This window comes from Telopea speciosissima, chromosome 6, assembly GCF_018873765.1.
Source record: "Telopea speciosissima isolate NSW1024214 ecotype Mountain lineage chromosome 6, Tspe_v1, whole genome shotgun sequence".
Taxonomy (NCBI): Eukaryota; Viridiplantae; Streptophyta; class Magnoliopsida; order Proteales; family Proteaceae; genus Telopea; species Telopea speciosissima.
Genome location: NC_057921.1, coordinates 6,758,612 through 6,770,659, shown reverse-complemented (window position 1 = coordinate 6,770,659; position 12,048 = coordinate 6,758,612). Strand labels below are relative to the sequence as shown.

The 12,048-nt window shown below is 39.9% G+C and overlaps 1 protein-coding gene across 1 annotated transcript; it reads right to left on the bottom strand.

Annotated features, from left to right (window-relative positions):
* Positions 1 to 1,618: 1,618 nt before the first annotated feature.
* Positions 1,619 to 4,348, bottom strand: LOC122663998 (probable xyloglucan endotransglucosylase/hydrolase protein 30). Its single transcript, XM_043859669.1, has 4 exons — positions 4,079 to 4,348; positions 3,849 to 3,949; positions 3,530 to 3,738; positions 1,619 to 2,172 (listed from the first exon to the last, which is right to left on the bottom strand). Exons 1-4 carry the CDS (start codon positions 4,269 to 4,271, stop codon positions 1,653 to 1,655), a joined length of 1,023 nt encoding a protein of 340 aa, XP_043715604.1. The 5' UTR covers positions 4,272 to 4,348; the 3' UTR covers positions 1,619 to 1,652.
* Positions 4,349 to 12,048: the final 7,700 nt, after the last annotated feature.

The window sequence follows — 12,048 nt, the reverse complement described above, 5'->3', positions numbered from 1 at the left end:
CTCATCTCGCCTTGGTAAGCATTCGGGATAGTTTACATGTTTCAGATAACTAAGTTAGGTTACTAAATATGGGGGTTTGTGAAACCATTCCAAATTTGATGGTGTAGCAAATTTTCATGTGAAGTTTTCTTACTTTGTTATTCCACAAAGGAATATGAAAAATGTCTGATATGTTTCAGTGATATTGTACTAGTCTTTATGTCATTCCAGATTTGATGACATGTCTTTCATAGTATGATGTATCATTCCAAATTTGATGATACAACATAAATCTATGACTGATATGACGAACACAGTATTCCAAATGGAAACATGGTATGGTCTTTATGATAGAGACTATATAGGATCAAGTTCTTTTAAAGAAATTTGATGATGATGCCTATTATTTTTTATTTACCTTCAGCCATATATGGAATGTACTAAGTTCTTATTGTTGAACTAGATACTATTGTACAAATGATTGAATTCATATTATCTTATGAAATTCATATTTGACAAATTATAGAAAATGACGAAGATGGAGGAGACCGGTTGAATCTGGATCTCGATGATGATGACTTACTTGATGAGTAAAGTTACATGGATTGCAAGGACTTTTTCCTTTGATTATTTCTTTTGATTTAACCACTTGCCTGTGGAACTTCGGATTTATTGTTGGGTTTAGTTTTGATCTAAAACCCTAGTTTTATTTCTTGAAGTTTACTTATTTGATTTATTGGATTATTGATATGCAATTTATTTGATTTATATTGATTCAATTACTAATTGAACAATGGTTTCTATACATGTGTGGTGGATATATGTAGAACATAGGAGGAGATTGTAAGGGCATTTATGTAATATCCCTTCATATGTTCTAATATAATCCTACTTGTATTAATACTCAGGCTGTGAGAGGCAATCTAGTAATTAGTCCATCTGACCTAAACCCTAGTTTTCCTATAAATACTAGCTGGAGGCAGCAGTCTAGGTATTCCAAACTAGATACTCAGGATGTAATGCTTTAAGCAACCTTATGCTTAAACCCTAAACTCTAACAATTAATATTAAGGGTACCTAAAATTAAGGAATTATAAGAAAGAATGACATAAAGATTAAGAATTGAGGAACGGCATTTTAGATAAGAATGAAGGGTTGAATAGGTTACTGAAAGATTTACCCGCTTTTATATAATAGTATGATATATATATATATATATATATAGAGAGAGAGAGAGAGAGAGAGAGAGACGAGAGAGAGAGAGAGAGAGAGAGAGAGAGAGAGATTGTTGGCAAACTAAGTTTTTCAACTCGACTTGCCCCTCAACAAAATTTGGTGACTTAAAAAATCTATGAATTTTTGTTGTTTAATTACTGAGAAAAACAAGAGTTACAATACATACAAGTAATTATAGTTTAGAACTATGGCCTAGTGATAAGAGATCAGGGGGAACAAATGAGTTGGGAAGACTCGAACCGAGTCTTATTTAACATTGAGCGAGTCTTCAAGACTCTTGGCCAGTTTTTTTTTTTTCCTGGGACTCGGGCGAGACCTGGTTTACCAATAATGATATATACTTCCATTATGATAACACCAAATATAAAATAGCAAAAGAAAAAAGGGAAATTAAGACACACCATAAACAACATCCCATTTACACATCATGACTCATATTACATATCGGCTTGGTTGTCCGAACCCGCCGATGAGGGATGCCGGCTCTTCTTCGAATGATGACGATGGTGGTGACCGCCAAATTTCACTCTGCCGGTGTTCTTGAACCTTGTCTTCAACAATGGGTCGATAACACACTCCGGCAAGGGAACCGGGTATCGGAGAGTGTCATAGCAATAAGAGTAGTACATGTACTTTTGTTGGAACTTCTTCATCTCCGATCGTCGTGCTGGGGTTATGACGGCATAATCGGCTTTCTCCAATTCAGCAATCTTTTCGGAGCAACCGACATTGGGAACTTGTTGGATGGGGTCAACGGGGCAACCTTGGAGGGCAAAGTCTCTGAACTCCGCAACAAAAGGTGCATACTTGTAGTTCACCTTGTACTTCCCACCGGAAGTGGCCCAAGTCGATGCGTCCCATATAGTTGCATATAGTTGCATGGGCTTCGACGGGTAGTCACCCCCCATAGCATCGCTGCGCACCACCTCCCTAATTGGAACCTCGTCAACGTAGAAGCTGTACACCCATGAATTGTTAAAGATATAAACATCAAAATACAACCCCTTGTGCATGCTACCCTATGTAAATAAAACTCAAGCTGCAAAAGGTTTTTAGAAAAATTAATTAAAATGGGTTTCAATTTATTAGATTATTCGTCTAATTTTTTTTTAATAAATTAAAACTACCTAAACTGAAGATGAGTAAAACTAAAAAGAATAAGTTCTATTTCAACCACAGTAGATGAAGTATCCATTGACTACGATGCTCATCTGTGTCCGTTGGCGAACCTGTAACAGTAGGAGGTAGTGTGGACCATTCGTAAATAGATGATGGGCAGGTATTTTGGGTTTTCAGAATTTTGTTCCTCTCTAGGGAGTCCATCGCCAAGGGAGTGATCAGGGACATATCCAACGGCTGGGCTAACATACACAAATCCCGATGTGCCAAGTCAGCATGTGCAATGCATTGGGATGTGTGCATAGCAGCCCAGCCGTTGGATGTGTGCTTTGTCACTCCCTAGGTTATGGACTCCCTGGAGGAGAGCTGGATCCGGGTTTTCATTCATTTCACTTACAAGGGAAACTGTCTAAGCTAAAATGTCCTAAATAGTGCCTAATTTATAACAACCTCTCATGTACATTTTTTATAGATCTTTATCCCTGCAATTCCCTGCTCGGTTCAGTTTCCCTAGTGCCCCCTAACAAGGGGTGGGGGGGAGGGGGGGGCAATGACCATTTCACCCCTGCCCAAAAACTCTGCCTGAGTGGGGTTCACCCCCCTCTTATTATAGGCACTAGGGAATTGGACCGAGCAAGAAATTGCAAGAGATAATTTTCCATTTTTTACAGTTTTTGTTCCTCGACAATTGCCATAAAAATGGCCAAAGGTGTTGGTAACTGTATAAGTACGGCTATGATGGATATATTGCACATAATTCAGAGCTCCTTTGAAATTTTTGCTATGATAATTAGGGGCAAAAAGGTCAAAAACATATGTTCGTGAGAGTCTCTATAATACATATCTTGATTTTGGATAATTTGGTGAAACAAAAACTGGATAGCTAAAGACAACGCTAACCGCCTAACTGGACATAGAATAGTGAGAATGCGCATAAAAGCATTGGCTTGGATGAATATTTTTATTATACTGGGGGTTGAACGGTCTTTTTGTGCACTCCTATCATCCTATGTTTGAGCATAGGAATCATGCGACCGTTTTTCCTTTTTGGTAAATCAAAACCTTTTTACCAAATCTACCTTATTTAGGAAATTACCAGAACGGCTATTGTGGAAATATTCTCCGTGAGTAGGATAAGAAAGCAAGCATAGAGATGCGCAAGATAGAGGAGAGGGGTTGGTCAGAATCCACATACATGATGTTCTGTTTGGTCCAGAGGATACTGTAGCGGTGGTAATCCTGGGTGGGGTCGAACCATAGATAGTACCGTTCCTCCCGTCCTCTGAAGGTGCTTCCGTTCCCGTACACATTCGTCTGAAACCTCCAAGCTTTCCCACGTATGTTTCCTAAGAATTCTATATCAAGCTCATCATGTGTCTTCTCGAACACATCTGCATTCGACGTCTGCGCATGCATTAATGAAATGTCACCGGACGTTCGTACGGTGATGTATATTAATTTAGCAATTCATTCTGTTAACCTTGAAATTAATTAGTGGCGTACGGTTCACTTACGTAGAAGGCAACAACAACGCCGGCGGTGTAATCAGAGGGAAGCTTAATGTTGGCACTGAAGAAACCATAATTGTAGAGATTTGAGGAAATAAAACCAGAGCCTGAGGAAGAAGAAGCAAGAGAGATAAATGTTAAAAATTGTTCGATATTTGATTGGTACGTCAAAAGTTCTAGAGCTGATGAAACGCGTAAAAATTTATCAAAACAAAACGCCAAGAAATGTAAAATACCGGTGTATCGATCGAGGTGGAGGTTGACGCTCTTGCCATCCCGTGAATGGTGGATGTTAAAATCACCAAAAAGAGGACTGTAACCTTCGTGGAATGGAATGGTGCTGACGTTTAGGGCTGCAGTAGCCACGGAGGCGAAGGCGAGGAATAGAAGGAATGAGAGAGAACAACGTAACCCCCGGGAAATACCCATCTCTTCTGTTTTTCAGAGTTCCTCTCTCTCTCTTCTCTTCTCTTCTCTTTTCTTTCTCTGCAGATTATATACGCAGAAGAAACCCAAGAAGAGAAAATGTTGTTCTATGTTGGATTGATAGATATAGGATAGAGAGAGAACGGCGGTTTGTCCCTTTTGTTTTTTAGTTTTTTTATTTTTTTCTCTTGTACCAAAATGCCCTTCTCTTTCTCCTGCATGAGAATGGTTCTTTTCATGAACAATTTCGTTCTGTAACGTCCATGTCTCCGCGTGATGGTCGATGAGGAAATGCGAACTGGGTCCTTTTCAAAGATTGACGCATCATTTGTTGACCGCAATACCCTCAACTCTCGGAAGGAAAATGCAATGAGAAGCAATAGACGGTAAAAGGGTGTTACTGTCATTTGAGCGATGAAGGAAGCTCAACTGCGCAAGCGCGAAAGGGTGTTTTTGACTTTTCGAGTGGGTATCCGATCTCTTATCTTTGCAACGGAAAGCGAATGAGAAGGAGAAAGTTTCTTCGATTTGGCGCGAAACTAACGGCAGAGCCTCTAAATATGCCATGGTGGCTATAACATCAACTGAGTAACTTACACGTGGCAAAATTGTCAACAGTGCGTTACAGAAGGGAAGACGTCCACGTGGAGCTCTCTAAGGAAATTCTTATAAAGGCAGCAATGTAAGAAGCGCGTGATTACAAATTACAAATTACAAATTGCAAATTACAGATTAAGATTAAATGGCCGAGATCTTCGGGAGAGACCCAAACTTGTCAGTATATATGATGTATATTGTTCTGCCACGTGGAATTTCTTCAATAAGTTACGCCGTCAGATTCGACCGTTGACGTGGTCTTGCTCTTCCGTTGCCCACAAAAAAAGATGGAAAATGATAGCGCTCCGTTTACGCGTGACTGTGAAGTCATAAAGACACAAACGGTTTGGTAGTCGTCCATGCAAGACAGCTGACACACTCTCAAGCTTCTCACAGTATATATAATTAGTTAATTAATTAATTAATTATGATTAAAAATATTTTTTTTAGGAGAAAAAAAAATTATTTATAAAATAGGTCGTTAGTTATTAGGTTGGAGAATGGTTGCACCTAAGCACCAACCGGAGCTCGTGATTCCGTCACTTTACACAAAGCAATACAAAAGCTCAAAGTGGTATTCACAGGAAAAAAAAATTTTCTCCATTTCTTGGAGGGGTCTTCAATCCGAAGAATCTATTTTTTTTCAAGATCATTCAAGATTTGGTTTTCCGCCGCCGTCTTTGGCTCTGACGTTGAATTTATTTTATGAAAAGAGAAAATATATATATTAAAAAGGTGATAAATTTTGACGCATCATAAACATATGTATATATTTTTTTTGAAAGACACATCACAAACATATGGTAGGTTAGTTAAAATGGCTTTCTGAGCTAGAGATTTCATAAAGGTTAACAAAACATTGCTTGATATTGTCTTGATGTAAATCATGGATGGGCCTCGGGCCGAGTTGGTCCGCCCACATGGGGTAAATTGGCCAAGCCTAAATGAGAGAGAGAGAGAGAGAGAGAGAGAGAGAGAGAGAGAGAGAGAGACGGTCACTTAAGGGACCGATCCCTTCTCTGCTTCTCTTATCTTTAGATTCCCAGAAGGAATCGAATTGGAGGGGCGCCCAGGGTATTAGCCTATAAAGACATCTTGGCTTAGACCCTAGAGACATAGAGTTAGAATGATTTCTCCCTCTCTTTCAAGTTCTGCATTTTTCCTAAGAAAAAAGCTCTCTGTCCAGGAGTGTGGCCTACGCCAACACTCCCATGAGTCTATCTCTCTCCTCCCCATGTGAAAAGACACCTCTGCCCCCTTGTTTTAAGGAGGAGAGAGATAGACACATAGGAGTGCTGGTGTAGGCCACACTCCCGTATAGAAAATTGCTTCCCATATATTTGGGTTTCCATCCTAACTGCCTAGGGTTTTGTGGTGTGGATTTCTCGAGTGGAGAAGTCTGTAGAGATCGCGTACTGCTCGTAACTACAAGTCGTGTTCAATCATCCCTTCCGCTGCGTTTCCATTTAGTTCAGGTAAGATCTAAACTCATGTGTTTAGTATTAATGGAATGCTTATGATTTAGCAATGGCATCAGAGCCGTAAGGGTTTGCGGTTCGCAAATTGTGGATGAGATTTCTTATTTGGATATCATTCTTTTTGGAAGACTGCACAGTCGATCTCTCTCATCTTCCCTATTTTTTTCTTTTTTCTCCTTTCCTTTCTTTTCTTCCCAAACACTGCCCCATATCACTTTGTTGTTGTGGCCTTGGCGCACAGTGCAGCAGCAGCACGCGGCCGCTACCACGGCACTGTGCAAGGCACGCAGGCAGAAGAGAAAAAAAAAAAAACAAAAAAAAGGGTCTGCCAGCAGCGGCGGCAGTAGACCTCGGCCTGCGATTGCCACGGCCGCGTGCAGCATCTGGGGCAGCAGCCATGCTCGGCAATAGCCAAGGCACGGTTGCAATACTTTTTTTTTTTTTAAATAGAAAGAAGAAGGAAGAAAAAGAATGGAAAAGAAGAAGAAAAAGAATGAAAAGTAATCATTAATGATTATGCAATCATTAATGATTTCTTTTCAAAAGTAATGAATGCCATCATTATTGATTTTGTAAATCTTTTTATTAAAAAAAGAGTGGGTGGTAGCGGCACGACAGGCATTTTCGTTAAGCGCACCACTAAACGCGACGAGTAAATCTAAGCCGTCAAATTATTTTGAAGGAAATCTGAACCGTTAAGTGGGTTGACTATACAATTTAATGGAAACCGGTTATGACCTCCTAGTGCCGGTTATGGGAAACTGGCTACGACCTCTTACTGCTGGTTAGGATCTCTAATATCCTAAGGTACCGGTTATGAGTTATTTGGCTTCCAAAAACACCCTTGTACCTTTACTTAATTCGACTTCCAAAAACACCCTTATACCAAAATCTAACAAATAACCCTAAAACGAGATGGAAGTCCTCACCGTAAAACGAGACGGAAGTCCTCATCGACGTTCTCCCTTTGGTTCGATTCTCACCGGCGTCAGCAGAGATGGAGATCTATCAATAGCAGGTATCGCCTATTTGTATGTATTACACTCTCTTTCCCTCTGTTTCTCCCTTTGGTTCGATTCTCACCGACGTTCTCTTTCTGTCTTTGTATGTATTACACTCTCTTTCCCTCTATTTTTTTGTTGTTCTAGTGTTTAATTTTTTTTGTTTTAGGGTTTTTTGGTGCCAAATTTTACCCATCTTGGGTTAATAGAACAGAGAAGATAGAGTGACCTACGTTTTTAGCAGCGGAATTGCCCCAGATTTGTCATTATTCTCTTATCCCAATCCTCCACTCCAGGTAATTTTCTTTACCTCTACCATTTAAGTTCTGAATCATATAGATATTATGCCCGAATAGCAACCATTGAAACCCTCCTTCAACTGAACTAGCTTTAATTGACCTTTGTAAACAACAGTCCTGGCAAACATTAAAGAGAGGGGGGGGGGGCAGCAGATAGGAGATATAAAGAGGGAAATTAAAGCTTTAATTGAACTGGCTTTAATTGACCTTTGTATGTATTAAACCCTCCTTCAACTGAACTGGCTTTAATTGACCTTTTTTGTATTATCTGCTTCTCAAAATAGGAGATTAAAAAAAAAATTTATCTCAATGCAGAGCTGTAATGTCCTCAAAAGTTACATTTCCTAACTCATAAATTTAAAGAGGGAGGAGGCAGCAGATAGGGCTTCCCTAAAACCACACCTTGAAGAGAGAGAACATATATAGAAGTCCCTAACTCCACCATGCTGGAGGTTTAAAGCAGGCTGAAAAGCAACCATTGAACATTGTTTCATGTCCAGGAAATCATTTGTACATTGAATTGTAGGTCATGGAACCTATCTTAACCTCAAATTTCATGTCTAGGAAATCATTTGTACATTGTTTGTTATATTTCTGTTATTATCAGTTTAAAAGTGATTGGGAAAAAAATGGGGTAATAAAACCAAAAACATATTGGCTAGACTTGAAGAAAACATAATTTAGCTATACAAAAACAAAAAATTCCATGACAATAACACATCATAATGGCCTTCAAAGTACAAAGTTTGTTATCGAAAACTCCCATTTTGCCTTATTCTGATTCCCTGTTTTTTCCCACCCTCTCCTAAGCAAAGTACAAAATTAAAAAATATAAATGAGTTTCAGTCTGTCTCTTCCTATCCTACCCTACACCTCAAGCTATTCACATATTGAAGATGTGCATACAAAATCCAATATTTCATGATAGCAACTCATCATAACCCATTCCAGTCTGTACTCTCTTCGTATGGAAGTATGGAAGTTAATAAAAATAGGAGGAAAAAAATGCACTTTGTCGGTTAGTACTTGTACATGTAAGAGAACTAGCTAGAAGGAGTAATGAAGAACTTATTATTGAGCTCCAAAATTGGACATGGATTACTCATTCTCATTGGTCTCAAAGAAGCATGGTAAGAAACTTCATGGATTTGAGCTTCACCTTGCAGAGGTAATGTATACAACCGTTTCTTCAAAAAGTTTGTCCATTCCAAGTGAGTCTCATCTAGTGATGATACTTTGTAACAACATGCTTATCTTCTCTATACCAACATTCTCCTCATCAACCTGATCTCCACATGCGTTGCTCTTCTGAAGCTTTGCCATTGTGTTTCATTGCTTTGTTTGAAGTTTTTTTGTCCTCATCTCTAGGAATGTCATTTGCTTTGGGGGAAGCCATTAGAGGAATGATTTGTTCTTCACCATCTTCAATTTGTTGGTGGGTTCTCTTCTTTTACGCAGTTGGGAATGTGGTGAGGCTACATTATCTTGTGCAGTATACATGGATATGTGTTTTGGAGAAGAAAAATAGATGAAGAGATAGATAATGAGAGAGAGAGAGAGACAGAGAGAGAAAAGAGCAGAGGTTCTCTTTGAAGGAGATGGGAGGGAGAAGAGATAAAGGGAGAGAATATCAAGGGATAGAGAGTGGTTAAATTATTGTGGAGTTCTAGAAATGTCAATGGCAACAAAGCGGGGACCACAAGGTTTTGGATCCTGAAATACTGTTTTTGGATCACATGTGGACATGCATGATAGCATTTTTTATATTAGCAGATGTTATTTAATATCATACATTACAAATGACTATTTGGCTGATTTATGTGATACTATGTTCATTATTTAATGTTAACAAAACAGGAATTTTGTGAATGGCTTGATTGATCAATGAGATCAGTCAAGCTCTCTATTTATAATAATAATAATAAAAGAGATTACAAAGGAAAACACTGTTCACGTGAACAGTGTCACAGCCCAAATTACAACTCTACCCTTGTTCAAAAGTACATAAATAAAGCATAAATAAAATACCAAAAGTAACCTTATAATATTGGGTAACACATCTCAACACTCTCCCTCAAGTTGGGGCATAGATATCACACCTACCCAACTTGACTAGGCTAGGATAAAACAACTTTCCACTCAACCCTTTGGTGAAGACATCAGCTAGTTGATCTCCAGACTTCACAAAAGGGATACAAATCTGCCCACTCTCTAACTTCTCCTTGATGAAGTGTCTGTCAATCTCCACATGCTTGGTACGGTCATGCTGTATTGGATTATGGGCAATGCTAATCGCTGCTTTGTTGTCGCAGTACAACATCATTGGAAGATGAACAAACCCACGGATATCTAGGAGTAAACTCTGAAGCCACAATAACTCACATATGCCCTGGGCCATGGCACGAAATTCAGCTTCAGCACTTGATCTTGCCACCACATTTTGTTTTTTACTCCGCCATGTTACCCAGTTCCCTCCAACAAAGGTACAGTAGCCAGAGGTTGACTTTGTGTCTGGGTTACCACCCTAATCAGCATCTGTATAAGCCTCAATGCGAAGATGGTCATGAGGAGACAAAAGGATCCCTTTTCATGAGGCTGATTTCAAGTAATGGAGAATACAGAGAACAATAGCCATATGAGTGGAATAGGGATCATGCATGAACTAACTCACTAGGCTCACAGCAATGGCAATATCTGGTCTGGTGTGGGAGAGGTAAATCAATTTTCTCACCAATTGTTGATATCTGCCCTTATCAACAGGCTCACCATCCTTCTCTTGTAGACGGGTATTAGCTTCCAAAGGAGTGTCACAAGGGTAACTGCCAAGCAAACCAGTTTCTGATAGTAAATCTAGAACATACTTTCTTTGGGAGAGAAAGATGCCCTTTGGAGACCAGGCAACTTCAATCCCAAGAAAATATCTTAGCTGTCCTAGATCTTTTATGTCAAATTCCCATCCCAAGAAAGCCTTCAGGTGATAAACTTCATCTGCATCATTACCAGTCACAACTATGTCATCAACATAAACTATAAGAAGAGTGACTTTTTCTCTCTTTCTCTTGATAAACAAAGTGTGATCAACATTACTCTGTCTATATCCATAGGAGACCATGGCTTTATGAAACCTACCAAACCATGCCCGTGGTGATTGCTTCAATCCATAAAGTGCCCGCTTTAATCTGTAAACTTTCCCATGATTCTTGTCAGAGGAAAAACCTGGAGGAACTTCCATATACACCTCCTCTTCCAGCTCTCCATGGAGGAATGCATTTTTTACATCCAATTGCTGTAGATCCCAACCAAGATTTACAGCACAAGACAGTAAAACTCTGACAGTGTTCAACTTTGCAACAGGGACAAATGTTTCTTGGTAGTCGATCCCATAAGTCTGAGTGAAGCCTTTGGCCACAAGCCTGGCTTTATATCTATCCACTATTCCATCTGGCTTTTGCTTGACAACAAATACCCACTTGCACCCAGCTGGTCTCTTACCCGAAGGAAGAACAACTAGCTCCCATGTCTCATTTTTAAGTAAGGCTGTCATTTCTTCCATCATGGCTACTTTCCACTTTGGATCTGCAATCGCCTCCTGCCAATTCTGAGGAATAGAAACAGAGGAAAGAGAAGAAACAAATGCATGATAGGAAGGAGATAAAGCATCATAGGAAACAACATTGGAGATGGGGTGTTGGGTGCATGACCTAACGCCTTTATGGACAGTGATAGGTAAATCAAGAGAAGGATCCTTACCAGGTGAAGTAGCAGGGTCTGAATCTGGATCAAGTGCAGACGATTGTAGAGGTGGTATGGTGGTGGTGACAGTCTCAACCTGTCCTGTGCGCTCCCGGGTATATACTTTATCAACAGGGATTTGACTGACTGGTCTACGCCCCCTGATGAGAAACCACTGTAGGAGCTGAAGTTACAGAGGGCTCCCCCTGAATAGGAGCCGGAAGAATAGCAGACACGTCTTCAAAAACCTGATCCTGCTCCCCTTGAAGAGGTGTTTGGGAATAGTATGGCAAGGATTCATGGAAGACAATATCCATAGAGACAAATGTACGACGAGTAGGGGGATGATAACACTTGTATCCGTTCTGGGTTGCAGAATAGCCCAGAAAAATACACTGAATGCTCCGTGGATCAAATTTCCCATGAGGATGATGATTGCGGACATAGCAGACACAACCAAATATTTTGGGAGGAACCACAAAGGATGACGAACCCTGAAGGAGAGCAACGGGGGAACGACCATCAAGGACACGGGTAGGCACATGATTTATGAGGTAAGTAGCTGTAAGAATGGCATCACTCCAGTATTGAGAAGCGACCTGCCGTGCAAACATAATGGCCTGGGCTACTTCAAGGAGATGTCGATTTTTCCTTTTAGCAACCCCATTCTGGG

Excerpts from the sequence above, each read along its gene's own strand:
- LOC122663998 (XM_043859669.1), bottom strand. The coding sequence starts at position 4,271 with ATGGGTATTTCCCGGGGGTTACGTTGTTCTCTCTCATTCCTTCTATTC. Across the intron at positions 3,739-3,848 it reads GCGTTGTTGTTGCCTTCTAC|ACGTCGAATGCAGATGTGTT; the intron begins GTAAGTGAACCG and ends ATGCATGCGCAG. Across the intron at positions 2,173-3,529 it reads TGGACCAAACAGAACATCAT|CTTCTACGTTGACGAGGTTC; the intron begins GTATGTGGATTC and ends ATGGGTGTACAG.